This window comes from Akebia trifoliata, unplaced genomic scaffold (assembly GCF_017979445.1).
Source record: "Akebia trifoliata isolate Shusen 1 unplaced genomic scaffold, ASM1797944v1 Contig00341_ERROPOS679206+, whole genome shotgun sequence".
NCBI classification, from domain to species: Eukaryota; Viridiplantae; Streptophyta; class Magnoliopsida; order Ranunculales; family Lardizabalaceae; genus Akebia; species Akebia trifoliata.
Genome location: NW_028236971.1, coordinates 280,924 through 304,930, shown reverse-complemented (window position 1 = coordinate 304,930; position 24,007 = coordinate 280,924). Strand labels below are relative to the sequence as shown.

The 24,007-nt window shown below is 34.6% G+C and overlaps 2 protein-coding genes across 2 annotated transcripts; one reads left to right on the top strand and one right to left on the bottom strand.

Moving 5' to 3' along the window:
* Nucleotides 1-641: 641 nt before the first annotated feature.
* Nucleotides 642-6,008, top strand: LOC147381600 (E3 ubiquitin-protein ligase RING1-like). The gene is made up of 2 exons (XM_086430195.1): nucleotides 642-1,709; nucleotides 5,855-6,008. The coding sequence occupies exon 1, from the start codon at nucleotides 731-733 to the stop codon at nucleotides 1,697-1,699; it is 969 nt and encodes a 322-aa protein (XP_086286321.1). The 5' UTR covers nucleotides 642-730; the 3' UTR covers nucleotides 1,700-1,709; nucleotides 5,855-6,008.
* Nucleotides 6,009-8,188: 2,180 nt separating this feature from the next.
* On the bottom strand, nucleotides 8,189-19,790 carry LOC147381599 (ribosome biogenesis protein BOP1 homolog). The gene is made up of 17 exons (XM_086430188.1): nucleotides 19,480-19,790; nucleotides 19,318-19,386; nucleotides 19,061-19,215; nucleotides 14,877-14,994; nucleotides 14,601-14,702; nucleotides 13,722-13,881; nucleotides 13,501-13,609; nucleotides 13,290-13,392; nucleotides 13,017-13,167; nucleotides 12,785-12,917; nucleotides 12,544-12,650; nucleotides 11,528-11,601; nucleotides 11,266-11,363; nucleotides 10,486-10,703; nucleotides 10,288-10,372; nucleotides 9,427-9,605; nucleotides 8,189-8,513 (listed from the first exon to the last, which is right to left on the bottom strand). Exons 1-17 carry the CDS (start codon nucleotides 19,705-19,707, stop codon nucleotides 8,428-8,430), a joined length of 2,175 nt encoding a protein of 724 aa, XP_086286314.1. The 5' UTR covers nucleotides 19,708-19,790; the 3' UTR covers nucleotides 8,189-8,427.
* Nucleotides 19,791-24,007: the final 4,217 nt, after the last annotated feature.

The window sequence follows — 24,007 nt, the reverse complement described above, 5'->3', positions numbered from 1 at the left end:
GAGTTCTAACGAAACTGGAGATCAAGCGCAAGTTCTAACGAAAATAAGGGTTTAGGATTTCGAAATATCTATGATTTACATTTAGATTTAGAGTGGTGATGAGAGAAATCGAAGAAAATCGAGAATTTAGGGTTTTGCTTCAGCGTTTATGTTGAGTTTGAAGTGTTTGATCAATCGATTAGAGTAAGTGTAAGAGGACAAGGAAAATTTTGTACTTTTACATTTGTGAGGGTATTTCATAATCCTTTTCGTTTGCACAAAATTGTTTAAGTTAACATTTTGACCAACTCAACGAAGGTCCTAGGGGTAGATTACATCTTGCATTTTGTAGGGACCCTAATTTCGACTATTTCGCTAGGTAATACAAACTTACCCATCATGATTTTTGAATGCCAAATGGCAATTTCAACAAGCTTTAAAATTTTACTATGTTAGTAAGGCTAGACTTTATTCTTCAAAATTACATGTGGTCGATTCACATTGGCTATTTATCTTGTTTTTCAACTACGTCAAGATAACTTGCCCTTGAAACTACTTCAAAAATGTGTAATATTCATATTCTATTATTTAAAAGGATATTATAGTAACTTCACGTCATAAGAAGCAGACGAGCATAAGCTAAGCTAACTACTTTCAGGCTTTTTGGCCAATTCGGCTGCATTTCTCCAAAAGAGAGCATCATCACACCATTACACAGACAGAAGAGAGAGAAAGTAGAGAGAGAAAAAGAATGTCTTCAATTAACACTCTTTCGAACAACAACAACAATGGCGGAAGACAGACATATTGGTGTCACGAGTGCGACATGAGTGTTTCTCTCTTCTCTTCTTCTCCTCTTCTTCTCTGCCCTCATTGTCAGGGCGATTTCCTTGAAGAAATGGAACTCAACCCTAACCCTAACCCTAACCCTAATTTCTCTTCTCTTCCTCCTCCTCTCCACACTTTCCCCAATCTTTCTCCTTCACCTCCTCAAACCCTAACTCCAACCGAAGACGATGATCTCGATCCCTTCCAAATCCCTCCAACTCTTCGTCTCTCCAACGCTTACCTCCTAGACCGTTTGATCCAACATCTCGCAGATCCCGATGAAGATCCCACCACCACTACTACTCAATTCCACCACCATCATTCCTCCTCCTCTCCTGCCTCCAAATCCTCCATCGAATCGATCCCAACTGTCAAGATCACTAGTTCTTTCTTAGCTTCCGATACGATTCTCTGCGCGGTCTGTAAAGACGAGTTCTTAATCGATGTGGAAGCCAAGCAATTGCCTTGTAATCACATTTATCATTTCGATTGTATTCTTCCTTGGCTTTCGCAGCATAATTCTTGCCCCGTTTGTCGATTTTGTCTCCCGACTGATGAGACCGAGAGGAGATCGAGTAGTGGTGTTGCTGTCAGATTGAGGAGTTTGGTTGATGAAGAGGAGGATTTATTTGGGATGGAGAGGACTTTGAGGCATATTGTAAGGAGACATAGACTTGTTTTTCCTTTGAGATCGAATTCTTTGGGTACATCTTCATCACCGACTCGGATGGCTCAAGCCGAGACGAGTTCGGCTGGACCGGCAAATAGTGGGGAGACCGTGTCGAGCTTTCCGGTTGAAGGAAGCAGTAGTGTGGGTGTTGGTGCAAGTGGAAGATTGGTTGAGGATGGTGATACTGTGATGTCTGAAGTTAGGGGAGGTTTGATGGATTGAGTGACTTCAGGTATGATTTTTGGGATAATTCCTTTTTGTGTTAATGTTTGATTTTGTTTATTGAAATTGATCTCTTTTGGTTTGATAGAAATGGGATTAATTTGATATCTCATTTAAATTACAAGACCAATTCTAGTTAATTGGGTCTAAGAAATTTAGGAAAGGTTAAACATTTTTTATTGAAGTTATGGAACCAATTATAATAGATGATAGAAGTCAAGCAAACTTTATCATTGGAGTCCAATCTCTAATTTCCTTGATCTCATGAATTCTTCTGTTTTTTTTTTTTTTTCTAGATCATATGACCATAATAAGACTATTTAATTGAGTGTTTCATAGTTAATTTTGTTGATAGTGGTATCTCTATATTGTTTATATAGTTAGATTGCTTTTCATCGAAAGACAGTATGCTTCTTTAATGAACATAAAGGCTCCATCTGAAGTGGCATATTGTAGTATTTGGTCCCATAAATTCTAGATGTGTCACCGAAATGAAAGTTAGGGTGCCAAGCTCATATCTTTGACCTGTTGTTGCTAACTCTAGAAAGTACGGAAATTATAGGTAGAAAGTTCGGTAAGTTGACTGTCAAGCCATGTATTGTGGCAAGCATTTCCAAGTAACTGTGGTATTATGGTATATAATATACACATATTTATATTAATGAGTATATTGATGATATTCTTTGTTTTCATTTTTTGGATAGGTATAGGGTTAGTGGTTAGCAAATGAAGGTGTGTTCAAGGGGGGTTTGAACTTAGAACGTGGAAACAACACTCCACACATCTTACCACTTCATAATTGTTTTTATTGTATATGTCCCAAACTCTCAATTTGACTTCAATAGGGACATTTCCACGGGTTGCACTTGCACCTACTCGAGAGGATAAGAGTTTTTCTTGCTTTAGATGGCATCATATCATAATTTTGCTCAATGCTACTAACAACTGTTTTGAAATCTAACTGGATTGTATATCATTGAGTAGGTTCCAAAAGGAGTTGGGATTCCATTTATTGGACTGTAAAGTGCATAAAAATTTCTCCTTATGAGTTAAAAGGGATTCCATTTTTTGTATCTTCTTTTTTATGTTGCTTTGTTCCCTTTCCTGTAAAGGAGCATCTCTCTGCCTCTTGCTTTTATTCTTATTTAAATTTTATACTTAGTAAAAATATATACACCTATGTATACCACTGGATATTGATTATGCCATGGAAAATGCGATAAACTATCTAGAAATGGCATATGCGCTTGCATTTGACAATCGTGAGTAGGGGTGGCAATGGGTCGGGTCGTGTTTGTGTCGTGTTGAGGCAAGGGTATAATGAAAATTTACCAGACTCAAACCTGACCCATTTAATAATTGTGTCAAAAACTTGAACCCAAACACAACCCATTTATAAGTAGGTATACCTGACCGGACCCACATATAACCTGTTTAATAAATTTCTAATCTTTATTGGAATAAATAAGTTTCATTTGCACCACCAAAAATAAAATACCATTACTAAAAATAAAGTCACGCAATAATAAACCAATGTTTACCAACATAAATTAAGTATCGCTAAACATAAACTAAGTTTTATCATAAAAAATGGGAAATTTTAAAAAATTCTTAAATATTTGTTAAAATATTTAAAACTACACGTTAATGACAAAATAACTAAACGTGTCAAAAATGGGTTAAGGGGGTTGATGCCCCTAACCTGGACCCGACTCATTTAATAATTGTGTTAAATAGGTTGACACTAGTATGATCCAAGCCCATTAATCTCGTGTCGTTTTCGAGTCATGTTCGTGGGTCGTGCCAAGATTGCCACCCCTAATCGTGAGTACATTAACATCACTTCTTTGTTGAAGTAAGCCCAATCTAATTTGTATAGAGAAAACCTTTTTCTAGCATCCTAAAGAAGGATCAATCTTTTCATATAGGCTTTCTTTCACTCAATTCCTAAGCCATGACATTCATCATCAGCATCATCAAAGCCTTATTGTAACCATGGCCTTAAGTTAATTGAGTGGTCAAAGGCTGCAACATAAGACTATGTGAGAATGTCCCTAATAACTGTTTTCTGACATTAAAGAACTACAAAATAAAAGTAGATACCAATTCAAATGGCTGACCTAGAAATCTCTTGTAATTTTACAATTTTATTCTTTCGTCTTGGACACCTCAACTAAATTCCTTCCACTCCCACTTTTTATTTATTTCTTTATTTTTCTTCAATCTTGCTTTCTCCATCGTGTAGGTATACAATTTTCTGTGGAGTACTTGTGTTTAATGGATGTTAGTCCCAATGTATATTGATCCACAAGTGGTTCCCTTCCAATAGAAACTAATCTCCTTGTGTATATACGAGACTTTTGGTTATCACAGTAATATGATGTTAGATTGACTTCTTCGATATTAAAAGACTTATACTAGATTCCCTCCTTAACATGATTATTTTTTTCATTGTGCGCGCGCGCGCGCGTGTGTGTGTGTGTGGTGGGGCTGGGCTGGGTAAAATGTATAGATTTCATTAATAAAAACAAAAGAAGTTGATAGAGAGAAAGGAAGGCTTAACGGTCAAGGAGACCTCCTGAAGAGCACAACCCAGCCAAACCCGATTACTAGAAAGAAAATGTCCCACTCTCTCACAGAATCAATGAATCCCACTTAAAAATAAAGTCCTTGAAATTTGCTCCCCTGAACTCCTCATGCATCTTGACCAAAGAAACAGATTTGCTTTGATATTCATCATTACAGCACTCATTTCTTTCTCTTTATCTTTGTAAGATATCGTATTCCTCTCCTTCAAATACACCAGCAAATAGCATATAGGAGTAGACACCACCGGGTTCTACCTCTGCATTAAAAGCTTTTAACATGACTAGTTAGTAAGGACCAATGTAGATAAAAAAAAAGAAGAAAGAATTTAATACATATGAAATAATGAAAAGAAATGGGATCAGATAGCTTGCTATTGGGGAGGGATTTTTTATCCTATTTCTACAAGGAAATTCTCTACTCCATCCGACTAGTTCCCGGTTTGAGTCCCGGGTAACCCATTCTCAGATGAAAAATATATAAAAGAAAAATATACAAGGAGATGATTGACATTTTTCCCATTTTCTTTGCACCATTACGTAAAATTCACAGTGAACTTTACACAATTGATTAAATAGGTCAATGGTTAAGATTTTATCAAGAACATCTGACCGAACAAATATATACATAGATATCTTTCTATGGGATTATAGACCTTGATACAAGTGCGAGGAATGACTCATTTGAAGAGTTAGAAAGCACCGAGTAGAATGCTTTGACCAAGAACTCACCAAATCATGACCCTTAATCCAGCAATAATTTTCCTCCAAAGACCAGCCTCCCCTTCCCCAAATCTTGACAATTTTTTTTCCTACAAGACTTGATTCATTATCTCCACAACCATTATATTTGGTTTCTATGACTTTGCTACCGAGTTATAACGATATACTTTTCTAGGTCCTCAATCACCTGTACTTATTTCCAATTGTAGGAGCTGATGGTAGATCATTGGATTTCTGAAGTAAAAGGCGTTTTTGTGCCTTTTATTGCTTGATGTTGAAAACCTTCATAAATTTCATGATTATTCTTCTTATTTTACTATTTTTTAAATAAATTTTCATGAATGTGAACAAAATAAATTTTCCCTTATCATGCTTTTGAACATCAAGTGTCATCTTCTGGGCTTCTGGCATATATATATATATAACTTTTCACATATTTGTACCATTATCCATGCATTTAATTCAATTTATTTAAGTAATATTCATATTCAAAACTTCATCAACATCAAAGTTTTATTTCTAAAATTGAGTTTGGCTGAAGGAATCCTATTCCCTCACATCGGTCCGTCTCAAGCCCATCTCAAGCCCAGCCTTGAATTAAACCATCATTATTCATGTTGACAGGTTGCGAGTTTTTACATCGGCTGCCAGCCCTGATGTAAACTCTCCATTAGCTGGGCTTGGGAGCCACAATGTAGTAGAGTAACTTTACACGACTCTATAATGTCGAAATCAATATTATTTGTGTTACCATTGAAAGCTATACAGCATCCACGGATTTTTTTTATAATCATTTTTTCATTTATTTTTTATTTACTGATATAAACTTCATTTCTTTCCTCAACAGAAGATGTTACTCTAAACAGAGTTGAATGGAGAAAAAGATTCATGTTGCCTTCCCCAATATTAGGGATAAGGTGTAGACAATGACGATAAATTTTGTGTATCTTACCGACACAAAAAATATTATCTATATTTTGTGATAGTATTGTGCAGATGAATCAGTATGTCCAATTCCTTGAGATGTGTCAAAACGTTATAAAATTGCCCTAATTCTATGCCCACTGCGAGCTCAAAAACTGCAGCTTGGCACTCTTCCTTTGGTCAATTAAGCTGAGTTTGGATTGAGAGAAATGGAGAGAAGAGAAGAGAAATAAATGAGTTTTTCTCTATTTCTCTTGTTTGGATTGTTATGTGATGGGAGAGAAGAGGAGAAAAATGGAGAGAAATCTTTTAAAAATATTTTATTATGTCAAATCTGCTCTTGGATCTCTTTTAAAAATATTTTAAAATTTCAAAGTTATCAAGTTATCTCCTGTCAATCCAAACAATGGTGGAGTGAGATTGAGTTTCTCTTCTTTTCTCCTCTTAATGAATTTCTCCTCTCTACTTCTCTCAATCCAAACATAGCCTTACCCTTTTATAAGAAGGGTACCTGACTTATTTTATTATTATTATTTTTTTTTTTGGAATGAGCAAGCTATTTTTTGTTTATTTTAAGTATAGGAAGGGGTTTGAACCAAAGACCTTAGAAATACCACTTAGTTAAGTGGTCTTTCTTAGGGTACCTGACTTCATCAAGGGATGTTTATTTCCTATGTAAAAAGTTGTGATGAAGTTTGTGGTTCCTCGAAATGCGATTTGGGATTAAATCCTTTTGGTGATTATTTGAGATATCCCTTGGTTTTCAAATTGATGAGATGCCCCTTTGACTTTTTCTTCTTTTCTACTAATAAAAAATAACCTAAATTTTTTCTCTCATTTTCAACTTTAACAATCAAAAAGGGAAAAAAAAATACATATTTTTATATCTTTGAAGCACTTCAACTTTTATAGAAAATTAATTTTAATTTATTTAATTTCATCTTCAATCCCTTGTTTTGAACATTCTTTAGTCCCTAGTATAAAGCATAAAATTTTCAAGCAAAAGATCTCATCTTGTACTTAAAATTTTCTACCTTATTCTTTAGATTTGAAGATTAAAATAAAATATTATAAAAGATTGACAATTAGGGCGAATTTTTTTAACAAAGTTGTTGAAGATGCTTGGTTTTGGGAAGAGAATTCAAAGAGGTATTTCTAGGTTTCAAGATGATGATGAGGTTAAGATCATTTTTATTAGTCTATTGGATAAGACTGAGGTTAAGGGGGCATGTAGACATTTTGGGGAATATTTGAGATATATGTTATTGAATTGATGACATTGTCCCTTGAATTGGGTCTTCTCTCATAGATTAATGAGAAAAGGTCTAGATGCCTCTTCTTCAACCTCTAACCTAAAAAATAACTCTTCCATAAAACAAGTCATTTTCAAGCTCTGGCTTGAATCTGGCAATTCAGAGCCAACTATGTACGATTCCAACAAATCAAAATCTTTGAAGGAATTTGTTGATGTGGTTGGTTTGTGCAAGTGGTTTGAAATCAAAATGTTGTCTTGCAAAGCTCACTTATTTTTTTGTTGTTGTTGTTCCTGCTATTTGGTGTGAAGTATAGACAAAAAACCATTGTTGGTGCTCGGTATCATTCAACTATAAAATAAGGGGGTTACACGTTTTTAATAAATTCTTTTTAATTAAAAAATAATTGGCTATTTTATTGTATTTAGGTTTCGATTCATCCATGGGTAGGCTAATCTTTCAAATCCCTCTATTGGGTTGTCTGATCAGCAGAGCAGAGAGTAAGACAATAATGATCCGTCCATGGGTGGGCTAATCTTTTACCTTGCGGCATGGCATATATGCAATTCTAGTATTATTGAAACATTTCTGTAATTTTCACAACTTGGAAGATGTTTTGCAGTATCTATCAAACCAGTATTTATAGGTTGAAATATTCCCATCAGGTCCATTTTCATTCTCGATCATATTGGAGTTCATCAAATGCGAACTGGGTATGAACTCTTTCTGCAAATGCGAACCTGGGAACCTGGGTATGAACTCTTTCTGCAAATGCGAACCGCTCATGTACCAAGCCTATATGGCTCATTATTTAAATTGTTTAACACTGTTAAGCTCTTTGAGATGTATCTTTAGGCCACCCAGAACAAATGGCTATAGAGTTGCTATGAGCATTAGAAAGTCCTGTGTAGTAGGGGCCTACGATGAGTCCGACCAAAACAACCACTCCACTTTTCAAACACAAAAAATTTATCAATCATCACGCAGAGGAGGCCTACTTAAACTTTACTCAGAAAGAATGCTTAAACTCAATTCAGTTTGTGTTGTAATACAATAATTAGTTTAGCATACATATATAGAAATAAATGGATAAAAAAAACTCATCTGACCTCTTCAGTTGCTCCCGTATAATTCAAAAAATACAAGTTCCGTGTTTCTCGGAAACTCTCATAATGCAGATTACACTTGCTTCTTTGATCGAATGGGTGTTCATTGTAAACCCACTTCTTATGGTGTTTGTTACTCAATTGCAGTAAAGCTTTATCACTGAATCATAACCAGCAGTGAATAACCAAGGTTGCAATGGATGAAAGGTACAATCCATTATTCCTGCAATAAAAGCACAAAAAATAATGGATAATATCAGGAAGTAATTATTACAAAGAAAATGGGTCTGGCTAGTTTGCTTTCGTGTTCTTCCGAATGAAGAAAAATAATTGGTTGATGGACCGCAAAAATAAATCTGTGATAAACATACTAGACATCCCAAGATCTATAAGAAAAGGTGTTTTCAATCAACTAGGGCTTCAAATGGGTCAGGTTTGGGTCAGATCTGGGTATACCCATATTCAGATCTGGATTTTATATACAAATCTGACTTGGATCCTATTAGCTAAAACCATACTCGAACCATTCTGCTTTCGCTAAATACGAATCCAGATCCAACCCAACCGAATTACGTGATTTGGGTCGGTCTGGTAGAATAATTTTGGACCGTTCAACATTTTTTTGACTATATTTCTTTTCTACTAGCTATGCTACTCAATTTTACCATTATAACTCCTTTATTTTATAAGAGTTCATGTTATATTAAGGTAGTAGAAAAAAGATATTATAAAAATATAATTTTCAAAGCAATATATCATTTGGATCTAAGCGGATATAGGGACAGATCCGACTCAAGTCAAGGGACATCAACCCATGTTTTTATTTGGATCTACTCAAGGGCCCAAACCAGCTAAATTTGGATTTCGGATAAAATCCGACCCATTTTATGCCCTACAATCAACACTGAATACTGATAGGAACATCACCAATTTCATGTATACAGATGGTGTTTTCTTGACGGCTGAGTCTGACAATCAAGACAAATTTACTCGAATGATCCAATAAGATAAACAAGTCACATTTGATTAAAAATCTGTCACTCACCATCCCCGCCTTTTCTGTTCCCAAATTCCAAACAACTATAATAAAAATATAAAAAATAAAAAATGAAATAAAAGCAAATACAAGCACTGACCTCTTCCATTTGTGGATACATGACCTCGAAGAATTTGCAGTGGAACAATAAGAGGATTCTGATTAAGATCCGAATAAACCGTGCCATGCAAGACATATGCGGTGGCATCTTCGGAACTTGAAGCAAATAGAGGGTACGAACGATGGAAGGCAACATTTGTAATGTCCTTTTGGTGCAATCTGAGAATATCCAGTACCAAATGAGCATCAAACCATATAACCCAAAAATATAACTACGGCTTACAAAAATTATGCAGACCACAATGAACCGATAATTATAAAGGGGTAAGCTGTTTGATTAATTTAGAGAACTGCTATTGGCGCCCCAACTTTTTACTTGTTACACCCCAATTAAAAATGAAGAAAATAAGTAAATGGTTGAGAATAAATAAAAGTTGGGGTGCCAATAGAAGCGCTCTCATTTTTTGTTTTGCTAGATTTCTAATTTTTTTGGGTTCAGGATTTCATGTGAGCTTAATCATAATTTTAAATAACTACTAAAATTGTTTGAACAAGTGTTATAATGTTTAGTACCTCTGAGCCATAATTTGAGCCAAGCCGATAATGTTTGAAAAGTGTGTTTTTATCTTTAATTGGGATGTGACAAAAAATTTAAGAAATTGGTGTCTAATAAGTAAAAAAGTTGGGGTGCCAATAGTAGCTCTCTTAATTTAAAGCTGTATTTTCAACGACTTTGTGTTCAAATGGAACATTTGTGTTCAGTCCCAATGTAGTTTTAGTTGTACCCTTTAGTGTTTAGGCAGGTATCCTCAACCTCCTTTTTCGTAATAATAACTCTATACTTACCAAAACACAAAAAAAGACGGGAAAAAAAAACGTTTCCAAGCCACTAGATACATACACTAATTTGCGGTAAGGTTCAGACGAAAGATCCATGTCAAACCAACAAATTTTTCCTTCACGGCTTCCCACAATTACATTATCACCTACACAAGAGGGGACGTAGAAGAAATATATTAGAAAAGTTCAATACAAAAAGAACCTCCCCATTGTTGTTTACATCTAAAATGATAAATTGAGCAAATGAGAAACAACCAACCTCCAGGATGAATTGCAATGGAGGAAACCTCACGAACACCGGGCTCCAATTTCTTAATAAGCTTTTCCTTCAACAGATCATAAACACGGACAACTTTCTTTGTTGCAACGAAGATCATGGAACGATGTGGATGAAAAGCTGATGAAACTGGAAGCCCATGCAACTTAAATGGAATTCTTTGTGTGCTCTTTTTCGAAAGTTGGTGTATCAGTATTGCTCTTGAGTCACGTAAAATGAAAGGTCAAGGAATGCCATGTACACAAATACTAAATGCTGTTTGATATAAGATAAGAACAAATTTTGTACACTTTTTTTCCTGAATGATACATGAGTTGTGCATGAATAAGCACCCAAATAATATGGATAGCTCTTTTTAGAGAGCTTCTATTGACACACCAATTTTTACTAAAAGCACACCAAGATGTGTGCACTAAAAGTCTCCTCAATATCACATGAATTGGGGTGCCCTTAGTAAGAGCACCCCAAGATGTGCACTAAATTCTCCTTGATACTACATGAATTAAAGTGCCCTTAGTAAAAGTTGTTGTGGCAATAGACTGCCTCTATTTTTATTTTGGGGGTGCGTGTTAGACCCACACCAGGGACTAAGTTTTACCTTAGCAACCACGTAAACCTATAAAAGCTCTAAATGGGAGAGAAAGGCAGATATTTCAGAGGAGAAAAAAACTCTCAAAAATAAGGAACCGAGTTACCCCTATAACAATCAACCGAACAAATGGTAGACGTAGAAGTTAGTATGGATCAAGTGTAATAAACCACCTACGAAGTACTAAAATAAAGCATCTCTCAAGGATATCACCCGGCATTAGTGTAGTAAAGTAGTCTCCCCTACGATGCCATTCAACTGAGGACACTGCCTGCAAAAGCCCATAAAAGCTGTCAAATATATATCTTAGTAAGTAAAACATATAAACTGATATTAAATTCAATGACAATAATATAAGTTTTTTTTTTTAATAGATAATACTAGAATTTTACCAACAAAAACTACTAAAGGATGAAAGAAGACACATTAATGCACCTTAAGATGCTTCAATCTGATTCCTCCCTCGTGGTTGTCGTGTTGAAGCCAGTTCACTATGGATGTGCTATGATCTATACAAGCAGAAAGGATAAGCATATTTATTTATTCTAAGGCCCTGCTTGGGACACTGCAAATGTTTTGTAATGCAAATGGTATGTGATGGAAGATTTACAATTGCTTGGCAACCATTAAGAAATCTCTTGCAAATCTTTTGTTGTGGTCAGATATATTTGCAACACAAAATTTCTTTGTGATTTCGAGTTAAAATAAAACATGGAGAGAATTTAAATTTATTTAACCTCATCAAAGAAATTATTCAAATTACAAATATACCCTCAGTACTTGCTACATTAACATACATATGAATTTACAAAAGGTATAGTGACGTATATATCAGAATAACAAAAATACTTATCAAAGAAACTATTCAAATTAGTATTTGTTACAATAACATGCATATGAATTTCCAAAAATACCTCCATGATGAGGGATATTTTGTAATAAAATTAATGAGGTATTTTTGTAATTTTCATATACAAGTAAATGTTAAGATGAGATGTATTTTTGTGAATTCATATGCATATTATTGCAGTAAGTATCAAGGGCTACTTTTATATTTTAAATTTACTTTGAAGAAGTAATTTCAATATGCAATTTAATTTATCTTAAGGATATTTTCTTAAATTTATGTGCATATTGTTGTACCAAGTACTGAGGGTATTTTTATAATTTGATTAATTTCCTTGATAAGGAGTATTTAAGTAATTTTGCTATGCATAAGTTGGATTCAAATAATTTAGCAAATGATTTCCAGTACTTTTTGAGACAAATCATTTGCTGAAATTTCTTAAGAATTTAGGTTTATCCATGCAAATTTTTTGCAATGCAAATCATTTGCATTGTGTAACCAAGCACCAATAAAATTGATTTTAGAAAATTATTTGCAATTGCAAATGATTTGCAGATTCCAAGTAGGGCATAAAAGAAAAAAATGATAATTGTAGGATACCAACCAGAGTCGTCCAGTGCTGCAGGTGTCTCAACACGTAGAAGTTCCTTAACCTTTTCCTGCTCTTCTTCAGTTCCAAGTCCAGTGTTTAGAAGTAGAACATCCTGCCCTCTTCACCATATAAGATAGTAAATTTCATTAAAAAAATTCCATGAATAAAAAATTCAATAAAATATAAACCAAGCAATCTTCAAGTAACCAAAAGCTTTTGAACATTTATTGAGAAGCAATGCGAAAGGACTTACACAGACACCGCCAAGATAGGAAGGCCTGGCACGGGATTCCAGGCAACACAATTGACAGCTTCACCAACCTTAAATACTTTAAGGGTTCGACCAACATCGACATCCCAAATACGCACGGTTCCATCAGTTGAACCTACAGACATAATTGGAGATTTTAAGACACCATACAAAATAATCTATTTATTCCTAAAAAATTAAAGCAAGATGAAAACCAAAAGATATAATCCTGAACCTGAAGCAAGCCATCTGCCCGACACTTCGATGGAAATTGATAGAACAGCACCCATGTGGCCTTTATACTCAAGATACAATTTTGATGGGTAAGGCTTTAGATCTTTCGGACTGGGTAAATTGGGCTTTAGAATTTCGGGATCAATGTGAATCTGAAGAAAATGAACAAAAAGGATATAATTCCAAGTTGCTATTATCAATGGCTATGAAGATATAATTACATGAGAAACTGATATAGCACATATTTGTTCTATTATGTAAAACCATCTCTTACACGTCTCTTCCGCGTTCTAGGACATAAGTATAGGTCTAAACAACGATCGAATGATTCCTTCAGAGCAGCCTCATAAGCTGGAACACTTCGTAGAGACCCGAACCTAAAGTAAATGGATATCGGTTAAAAGGTTTCACAAGGTTGCATTATCAAACAAAAGAAGCTAAACACTAAACCCTAAACAAATAATTATAAAGCAACCCTATCATACCTTCTTGGAATAAACTTAGGGCGGTCTTCCTCATACATAAGTTGGTAAGAATTGATCTCTTCTTGGGTAGGAACATATTCTACTGAAGGATTGTATGATTCCTCGTGACCTTAAAGAAGAAGAAATGAAAATTAAAGTTTAAAGATCAAGTTTCTTTAAGGTGGTAAAGCAATGGCCTACTATAATAACCCATAGACAGATTAAGCAAAACGAGAAAATACCAGCTAGTTTTGGTTTTGGTGCAGGAATGTAACTTAATCCATGCCCAGCCTTCTCTGTAGAGCTGGAATCATCTCCCCACAATAGATATAATTGTGGTTCTTCCTTCGGTTGATTGATCTTTATATTCCCATTCCTAATTCCTCTGACCAACTCAACAACCTGTCCATTCAAGAAGATGAAACATGAAACTAACACTAAAGAGTGGATAATCCTCTCAGTTACAAGCCTTTCAGACACAACTATTTTTTTTTTTTTTTTGATAAGTAGATCAATTGTATTAAAAAAGGACAGACCCAACTAATAAATACAAATAAAATATAAAGACATTCATACAACATCGGTCAATTTAGAAGCAAATAATTTACACTGATATCAGAGAAAAACTAAGGCAGGTGACACTGAAGCATTACCATCTCACACACACACACATAGGGTCCCATTCGGCAGCTAAAATTGGGAGCCAAAAATTTTCATATATGGGTTAGAAGTTTGGGAATGGGCTGCTTTTTTGTGAAATAGTGAGGATGATCTCCTCACCATATAGATCATCCTCACAAAAAATTAACCCTTTCCGAAACTTGTAACCCCATCAAAAGTGGTTTACAAATTGATCCATGATTCTTCAACTTGTGAATTGGGGTTAGAAGTTTTGGAATGGCTGGTTTTTTGTGAGGATGATCTCCTCGCCATAGAGAACATTCTCAAATAAAATCAACCGATTCCGAACTTCTAGCCCATATAAGGCAACATTTTGGCTGCCAAACATTGCCCGTACATACATACAGGAAGTAGTCCTTCCAAACATGCCTCAATCAATATACAAACTTTACTAACCCTAGTATCTTCTCATATCATGCAGAGCATAGGGGAGGAATTACCTTTTTGCTTTCCCATTTTGAAGGAATAAATCGCCTCTTCGGCTCTGGTGCATTAGACAATGGATGCTTGGCACCATCCCATGCAAACCAATCAACATAAGGCTGCATAAGAGACATGGGAAATATATTCAAATTTCTTCATGAACAAAATTAAGAACATAGATGGATTATGAAGGAGAAAATTGAAACTAACAACTATATCAGCAAAATAAAAAATGAGGACGACAAATATGAAAAAAATAAAAATTACATAATAATCAATGAGAAAGTACAGACCGCATATGGATCAACTTCAGCATGTGGAGTCTTTCCTTTCAGCAATCTACGAATTATTTTTGTCTCTTGTTTTGTCAGCTCCACCTCCTCATCATTGTACTCATCATAAATTTTGCGCCTAAACATACATGTGTACATTTAAAAATGAGCATTTTAGATAAAATGACAGAATGAAATGTAAAACAGGAACTCTAGGAAGCAAACCAAAAGGTGCAGCTCACCATGCTATCCCACTAATAATAAAAAAAGTTGGCTAGTAAACCGGCTCAACTTTTTTTTGATAAAACTTAGCTAGTAAACCGGCTCAAATGGTTATTATATTGTTTCATAGTTCTTTTTTTCATTTTTCAGTCAAGTAATGGTAAGCATTTATCTGTTCAAACTTTTTTGTCTTTTGGCAAAGTGGCAAACTTGTGCTTCACCATTTCTATTGCTTATTAAAAAGATACCATGACAATAAGTGATTGAACCTAAATGGGGGAAAAGTTATGTAATTTATAGCTAAATTGATAGAGTAAGAACCATAAAACTTAGACCAGAGACTCAGTTGATGAGGCTGAAAAGTCAAATATGAACCAACAAGGGGTTGGTGAGATGGCTAGGACTATGCCTCAGGAAGCATTGGTCATGAGTTCGAATCACTTCACCCCTTGTTAGCCAGCACCCCAGTGCTTTAAAAGGCCAGGTACACACGTGCTGGAAGTGGTGACGGGCATGTCCATGGGATTAGTCGGACGAAGTCCGGATACCCATGTATCAAAAAAAAAAAAAGTCCAAAATGTTAGATGAGTAGCAAATAAAAATATATATAGGGGAATCTAAAGGAAAAGTTATTCACAAAAGGATACTTGGGGGCATGATGACGTGCCAAATATCACTAAAGAAAAAAATGAGATATAATGAGACCAAAGTCACCAAAGTCGCGGACTTTTTCAAAAAATCGTGTTTAAATCCCGATTTTAAAGACTAACAATTAAATCACGACTTTTTGAAAAAGTCGCAATTTAAACACACCAAAATGTTTTTTTTTTTTTTTAGAAGGGTTTTTTCAAAGACCATTTATTCTTAAGTTTAAAATAGGATTTGATGATATAAATGATAACATCACTTAGTAGAAAATTTTATATTGTATTAACACTATTTCAATTTTTTCCCGATTTTTTTCGACCTTTTCCCTTGCTGACTTCTTTTCCGAACCCCAACTTGGTGACTATGAACGAGACTTGGAAAAAGAGTAGAAACAAGAAAAACTTAATGCATAAAAGTGATAAAAACAAAGAGGTTGGTAAGGGAGAAAAGACAAAGCAAATGATGATCAACAAAAAGGCTGGAAACTAAAAAAAGTGACAAATTAAAGGTGTTAAGAGGTCACGAGGCTTCATTGAAAGTAAAGGGCATTACTCAGACTATTACCATTGCTTATTAGATAATCTAAGGAACCACACAATAAATGAGCAGATTAGAAAAAATGAAGTTGAGTGAATTTAATAGTATAATATGCTATTGAACTCTTATGTCCTAATTATTTTAATCAACTTAAGAATCAAGAAATTTTTTGAAGATTAATTGTTGATATTAACTGGTCCTCTGAGGAAATGGAGGGGCTCTTTGTTCAGTAGTCATTAAGGTTAAATCTTTGATGCATTTTTGGTATTGAATTTGTAAATAGTATAAAGGAATTCATTTTGACGAGATCTATAAATGTAAAAAAAAAAGGTGGGGGAGAGAACAAATCTTTTATGGTAAAAAATTCATCAATCTTAGTTATTTTTCAAGAAGAAAAAGAAAAAAAGGGTTTTGTTGAATTTCAAGTATTCAATTTCACTAATAAGATAAGGAGACTTACTTCACATTTGCAAGTTAAGTTCTAGATGGGATGGTGACAACTGTTAATAGAGAGTTTTTTTTTTTTTTTCCGGGGGTTGTGTTTATGATGGTAGTCACTTGTTTTTCCCTTGTTTAGCTGGAGATTTTTTGGTGAGGCAAATTCTTCCCCCTTTCTCTTTTTGTAGCGTGGACTTTTTCCATTTTTCATTGTAGTTATCTTTCAAAAAGTTCAACTAGTTTTTCATTAAAAACATAAGTACCAAAATTGTTTTGTTGATTTAAGTGGCTAGAGTTACCACACTACAATTTTGATGAGATAACTACAATCATTAGTAACCATGTAATGGACCATTTCAATATTGATTGACATATACAAAGATTTCAACTTGAAAAAAAAAAAAAAAAAGATGCTTAATCCTCTAACTACCTCATCCCATGTGAAAGGGAAATTGCAATATCCAAATCCTAATATTTCAAGTTGAATTCTTTTAAACCAAAAGCATTTGATGCAAAACATTGAATGGTGAGGGTAAATCACATAGGATCAAATAGAGGCAAGCAAAAGACACATGTATCACATATCGATCTCATTTTGAGAATAGATTTCATTTTTAAATTATTTTTGTACTGTTGATAGTTTTGAATTGCTGGTTCTCATTGGAAACTTACCTTGGTGATATATTCTAGGTTTTCATATGAAACTAATTACTTGGGGGGAAAGGTATTTTCCTTAAATATAGGATGTAAGGGGAGCCACCCTAGGAAAATTGCTAGTAATATACTTAAGAAACTATTTGACTTGACCCCTCCCTCCCCCCTCCCTCCCTCCCTCCCCCCTTTTTTCCAATCCAAATTGGGGTGGTGTGACTATGCCACTATTTCCAAATGGTAAATGCCATGAAATATATCACTCATTTTCTATTCGATTAATATCTATTCGTATTCTAATCTAATAGAATCAAATCAGACTAAGAATAGATAAAACAATTTGGATAAATAAGCTTCACGATATCCTTCTTGTTGATTACCAAGAATTTGAACAAAAAATGGATACATTTCAGGGCAAGTCATTATCGACAGACATTAGCCATTTCTTGACTCCATTGGGTAAATTAATTGGGGAACCTACACCGAATTTGAAAGGCCTTTCTGAGGTAGAGTCAGCTCTACCTTCTCTACATAATGGTGTTGAATCTGTCAAGGCCCCCGTATTGTGTTGATTCCACACAAACCCTAACCTAGAACCATGATACTATTGTCATTCTAAATCAATGTAATTTAAAGAATGAGATGTGGAACCATGACTTGAGGTTGTACACTTGTAAGGAAGAGAATTTTTTCTTAGCACTCCTAGAGTCTTGAGAAATTTTTTGGAAGAAGACCCTGAAGATATCTTACTTCACTCCATTTGGAGAGCTTTAATTCAATCTAAGTTAGATTTCTCTTATGTGAATATCATCTTGGATTAGGGTCCTTAGCCTCTATCAACTTAATCGATAAGAAAGAAACATCTGTGATGAATGGGCTTCTAGGAAAGTGGTGGAGGAAAGCATTTTTCCCTTAGCATTAGTCCATTTCTCTATGCTCCTTAGGTCTCTTCCACTCGCTCCAATAATTTTCTTTAAAAATTTTGATTAAATCAAAAGGGAAAAATAGTGCAGAATGTGAAATGTGTTCCAAAACACTATGTAAGGTAAGGTAAAGATGAAAATATGGATTGAACAAAAATCAAACGAATCCTATGGAGTTTCTCATTTGGTCCAACCTGTACTTTGATGAATTCATTCAATCCCACCACTTCACCATTTTTCACGCATGTTCAACTACACCTCTTTCTGCAGTGGCTTGGCAGGCAATGTTAGTCTTGTAATGCTTTTAATGCCAAAGGCAGAATCTTAGGAAGTATCCTACCATTTGCAATTTTCTAGCACATTTGAAAAGAAAAGAATGCTAGAACCTTTGAAGAAAAAGAACATAAGATATCCATTGTAACTTTCGACATCAAAGCATTGTCATTTCTTCAACCAACACAAACAAAGAATTCAAAGATTTTTTTCCCCAAGGACTTTGTTTTTAAAGGGGAATCAATAATGGTATGTGTGTAGGAATTTCGAGTTGCCCTCGTTCAAGGTGGTATTTCTATGGTCATTGGTGTCTTTGGGTTGGGCTCTGTGAACCTCTCTTTGAGCTTGCCTCCATCTATATAATTTTTGATTTTTTATTACTATATGCAATTTGCTACATCCACTAAAGTTTTCAAAAGGAAACCCTAAAATTACAATACAATCATCAAATAACAGTTAAAAAAACCTAAAAGTGCGACAGCTTGCATAGTTACGCTTAGATGAAAAAATTACCAATTTTTTGAGTCATCAACCCCATCTAAAAATGAATCAAGCTTATCTTTTCTAGGTTTCTTCTTGATCTTCTTCCCACTAATATCATACCCAATGTGCTCTTCATCCTTATACCATTGCAGTGGAACATCTCCAATAGTATTTCGAGAAGGGACCTATAAACTCATTAAAAAAGTTGTCAATTAAGATTGAAAAATGGTTCAAAATTAAATCGTTTTCTTTTTTTTTGTTGAGAAAACGAAGAACACGGAGCAAACCTCATCTTCAGAGGAATCGCTTTCTTCGACTCTATAATCTGCTTCAACCTCTCCATCTTCAGCTACCATCTGATCAAAATATTAAATCAGATACTCCAAAAGTGAAATTTTCAATTAATGTAGAAGTAAAATCAGTATTAATAGAAGTGGGGGAAAAAAAACCTTGTTTGAAAGGGTTTTCGTTTCTGGGTTTTTCGATTCTTCTATTTTTTTACTATTTTTTGTCTTTTTCACATTATTCTTCTTCACCTCCTCTACTGGATCGAGTATAACAGATCTCTCTTCTTCTTCTTCATGATTTAATAATTTCTTCTCACTTCTCTTCCTCTTCTTCATATCTTTTACCGTACGAACCAAACGAGACGATTTCTCCAAAAACCTCTTTTCCATCTTAGAAATAAACCCTAAACCTGTGACAGAGTAGTGAAGGAGAGATTTAACAGAGCAGAGAAGGAGAACTAGGGTTTTTTTTTCTTTTTTTTGGGTTAACTCATTGTTTTAAAACCCAGATTGCCATAACGAGTCGCCTCGTCGTACACTTGACTTTTTAGGACACTGCGCTGACGATGTGTGTACGGACATCGATGCTTTTCACTCGTATAACGAGAAAAACATGTACAGATCAATGCAAATCTCGAGGTAAGAGCAGTGTTGAACGCAGTGTACTCCGAAGGCACTTTATCATTTTTCTTTAAGACATGATGCAAAGGACTCTACATTTGAGAAGAATAAGGCTGCAATGACCTCAAGCTGAACCTCATATCGCACTTCATGACACATGAAAATTGATGAAATCATAGATGCTTTTTCACTCGTATCTCAATGAAAAGCATCTATGATTTCTATCCACTTTCATGACATAAAGTGTGATATGAGGTTCTAACTTGAGGTCACTCTAACATGACACAATAATCCCTAATAAGCAATACGGATAGACCATTTAAGTCTCACTTAATAAAATCTTAACTTATCAAGGATCTTTTGAGGATTCTTTAAGAAAAATACTCTTTTAACAACTTTACAAAATGTGTGTATGGACATCGATGCTTTTCACTCGTATCACGAGAAAAACATGTATAGATCAATGCAAATCTCGAGGTAAGAGAAGTGTTGAATGCAGTGTACTCCGAAGGCACTTTATCATTTTTCTTTAGGACACGACTGCAAAGGACTCTACATTGAGAAAAATAACGTTGCAATGACCACAAGCTAAACCTCATATCACATTTCATGACACGTGAAAGTTGATGAAATCATAGATGCTTTTTCACTCATATCTCAATGAAAAGCATCTATGATTTCTATCCACTTTCATGACAAAGTGTGATATGAGGTTCCACCTTGAGGTCACTCTAACATGACACAATAATCCCTAATAAGCAACACGGATAGATCATTTAAGTCTCACTTAATAAAATCTTAACTTATCAAGGATCTTTTGAGGATTCTTTAAGAAAAATACTCTTTTAACAACTTTACAGAATGGTTTGATGTAAAAATATCTAAAGTCAAATAAAAAATTTAACCAATTTATTTGGTTATTAATATTTCTATGAAAAATAAAAAATAAATATTTTATTTATTAAAAGTTATTCATAAATTCAACATAATTTTATTTTGACTCATTTAAGTCGACTTACTAATTTTTGAGTTGAATCAATTCAATGAATATTCAAGTCGAATTTTAAAATTATGTTTTAATTATTGACAATTATTTATATATTTAAGAAAACTTACATACATATCCATTTGATGGTGATAATGACCATAATCATCTCCATCATCATCTTTGTCATAGTCATTGCCATCATCCATGTCAGTTAAAGACTACTAATTTTGGGAAGAAAAATAAGGATTTTTTTTTTCATTTATATATTTTTGTCATTGTTCTATAAAAGATGATCATGATTAGAGGGCTTGTCATTAATTTTAAAATATAGGAATACGTAAAATATCATCAAATAGACACATTTATTTAAACATAAAAAATAGTTAAAAGGGTAGTAATGATATTTTCACTTTAAAAATTCTTTTAGACTAATATTTAATAATAATAAAAAGAGTACTAAAGAGTCCATATTTTCAAAAAATAATTCTTTACAGCCATTGTCCCTTTTTCTTTTAAGGGAAAATTATTAAAATAAATAATTGATTAATTAGTAATTATTAAAATAATAATAATTTTTACGAATTTATCAAAAAATAATAAATTGGCGGTCCAATCATCGATTTTTTGTGTTGACAAAAATACCCCCATGAAAACCAGCGGTTGGACCGTCGATTGTCACACCCTTTGAAAACAGGCGGTTGGACCGCTGACTTTCATATCCCTTGAAAATCAACCGTTGCATCGTTGATTTTTGCACGAATTATATACCTCGCCAACGTTAACCTCATGTTGCTTAAGTTCATCATTTAAGAAAAGAAGCTCAAGTCTTTTGTTGGTGAGTTTCCTTCTCTTTACCTTCTTTTGATGAGTTTCATTCTCTTTTACTTTTGTAAAATCTTGGGTCTTAATTTTCTTCTTTTAGGGTTTGTTTAGAAATAATAAATAATATTTTTACATATCAATGAATTGGATTTTCCTTGATCTTCTAGGGGAAACCCTTAGTCAGATTAACTTCCATACTATCTGTTTTACATTTATCTTGACATAGGGTTAATCTACATATTTTTCGTTATGTATTACAAAATGGAAACTCTTAAATACGAATTAAAAATTGTGACGCCCCGCCAAACGCTAACACAAATCCCAATGCCAAATCCCAAGGTACTAGGTGGCACCTCGAAATTTCGGCATGGTCTCCTCTGTTTATGTTAACGTTTCACGGAACTCAAACCTGATAAACCAATTTATAATACAGCCTGTATATAAAACTGTAAATACAGGAAATGAACAGCGGAAGACTAAATTACATCTAACATGTAAGTAGATCAGAGTGCGGAAGATTTAATCATATACAGGCTTACAAAATACTCTCACTCTAACATAGGCCTAAACTCTCAATCCAAAAACTACATACATCCTGGATGAAACTGACAACATTAAGGGATGTGGCCCTAGTGCTCACCAGGCAATAAACTCTAATCGTCGATCTGATCGACCAGATACTCCTCAATTACTGCCTCTACGCCTGCCTCGACAACTGCAAGTGCTGAAACTAAAAAAAATAGGAAGGAAAGGGTGAGTAACGAAAGTTACCCAGCAAGTCCACAGCCAATTCCTACTAATAACCCTTCCTAAGCATGATCGAATAAAGCATACTGAATATTTTTAATACATGCAAGGTTTTACAAGATAAAATACGATCAACTGGTACATATAGCCAGGGATGAGCAACTAAACAGTTTAAAGATTACACATGGCATCAATCATCCATACTCAGTATACATTTTCTATTCTATGCAAATACCGTTGGCAACATTAAAATAATAGACATGTTTCTCAGTTTGTAATTCGAAATATAACGACATATACATAATACAAATGGTGGAGTATTGGAATTAAAGAGTTGGGATTCACGACTGGATCGCTCCCAGTTAGGACATGATATTCCCCAATAACATCGTAGTTCCTGATTTTGTGGCTGGTCGTGTCTACCACGCTTGTGGAACCATTTATCCGGCTCAGGCTGGCCGTTTGACGTGACCGTAAGCAATGGGTCTCTTTTCGATGTGTCAGAACGTTCGACTACTACTAGATTGTTAGTGATCACTGACTAATCATCTTCGTCTATGCCTATCAGGCGTGCATGTGATTCCCAAATGACATTCCACTCGTATACGACCACCTTTACAGTACACGTTCACTGGTAAAGATAAGAAAGGAATGGACCCGGATTCCAGTTGTGACTCCACTCTCATACGCGTCCCATACCACGTATGAGTTTGGTGGTCCCTACCGTACATCCCAGGATAGTGTACCCCTCCGGATGATGTGACACACTATCCCTTCAGGCATTCACAAACCCTTTAACAGCTCACAAAATAGCTACGTACATATATGATTTTTCATTTAAAATAAAAGAGAAATTAACATAACAGGGTTGAGAACGGATATCCAGTTCCTACCATGCAACCGTGGCCAATCGGCCTAAAATAAATAACAGTACTCAGCGCAAGCGCTAACATAATCGGAAATAAACATGCAACCCTTTCATTAATAACCTGGATATCCTTTCACCAACCTACACACAACATACAATGTAAAATGCAGACATCACCCCTCGGGTGTGATTCTGATATTTTACCGTTCATTCCATTTTCCCATTCTCTCGACATTCTCACTTTTCATCTTTTCAAATCAACCATTCATTTCAAATCTTTCAAAGTCATTCTTTTGATCTTTCCATTGAAAACCACCGAAGTTTATTCAAAAACAAGGTCCCAGCGATGCTCGGGACCAAAGCTGTTAAAAATAGAGAAAGCTGGTGAAAATTTGGCTAAGTGTCAGAAACTCAATTTTTCAAAGTTCTCGAAATTGAAAACGGGTTTTTCGAAATGAAAGTCTCGATCATGAGATTCGACATCACATAGTTTTTGTAATCTAATTCAAAGAAACGCGAAAGTTATTTCATTTTGAAAACTTGCCGAAAACATCGAAAATTACGTTTTGTTCTTGAAACCAAAATTCGGATTTTGATCCTTTGAGATTTGGATCTTAAAACCATTCCCATTGTTCCGAAATGGG

Bases quoted from the DNA above. Each gene is read 5' to 3' on its own strand.
- LOC147381600 (XM_086430195.1), top strand. From the start codon at position 731: ATGTCTTCAATTAACACTCTTTCGAACAACAACAACAATGGCGGAAGA.
- LOC147381599 (XM_086430188.1), bottom strand. From the start codon at position 19,707: ATGGAAAAGAGGTTTTTGGAGAAATCGTCTCGTTTGGTTCGTACGGTA. The intron at 13,882-14,600 runs GTAATTCCTCCC...TTGAATGGACAG, and splicing joins CAAAATGGGAAAGCAAAAAG to GTTGTTGAGTTGGTCAGAGG. The intron at 9,606-10,287 runs GTATGTATCTAG...GGATATTCTCAG, and splicing joins GAACCTTACCGCAAATTAGT to ATTGCACCAAAAGGACATTA.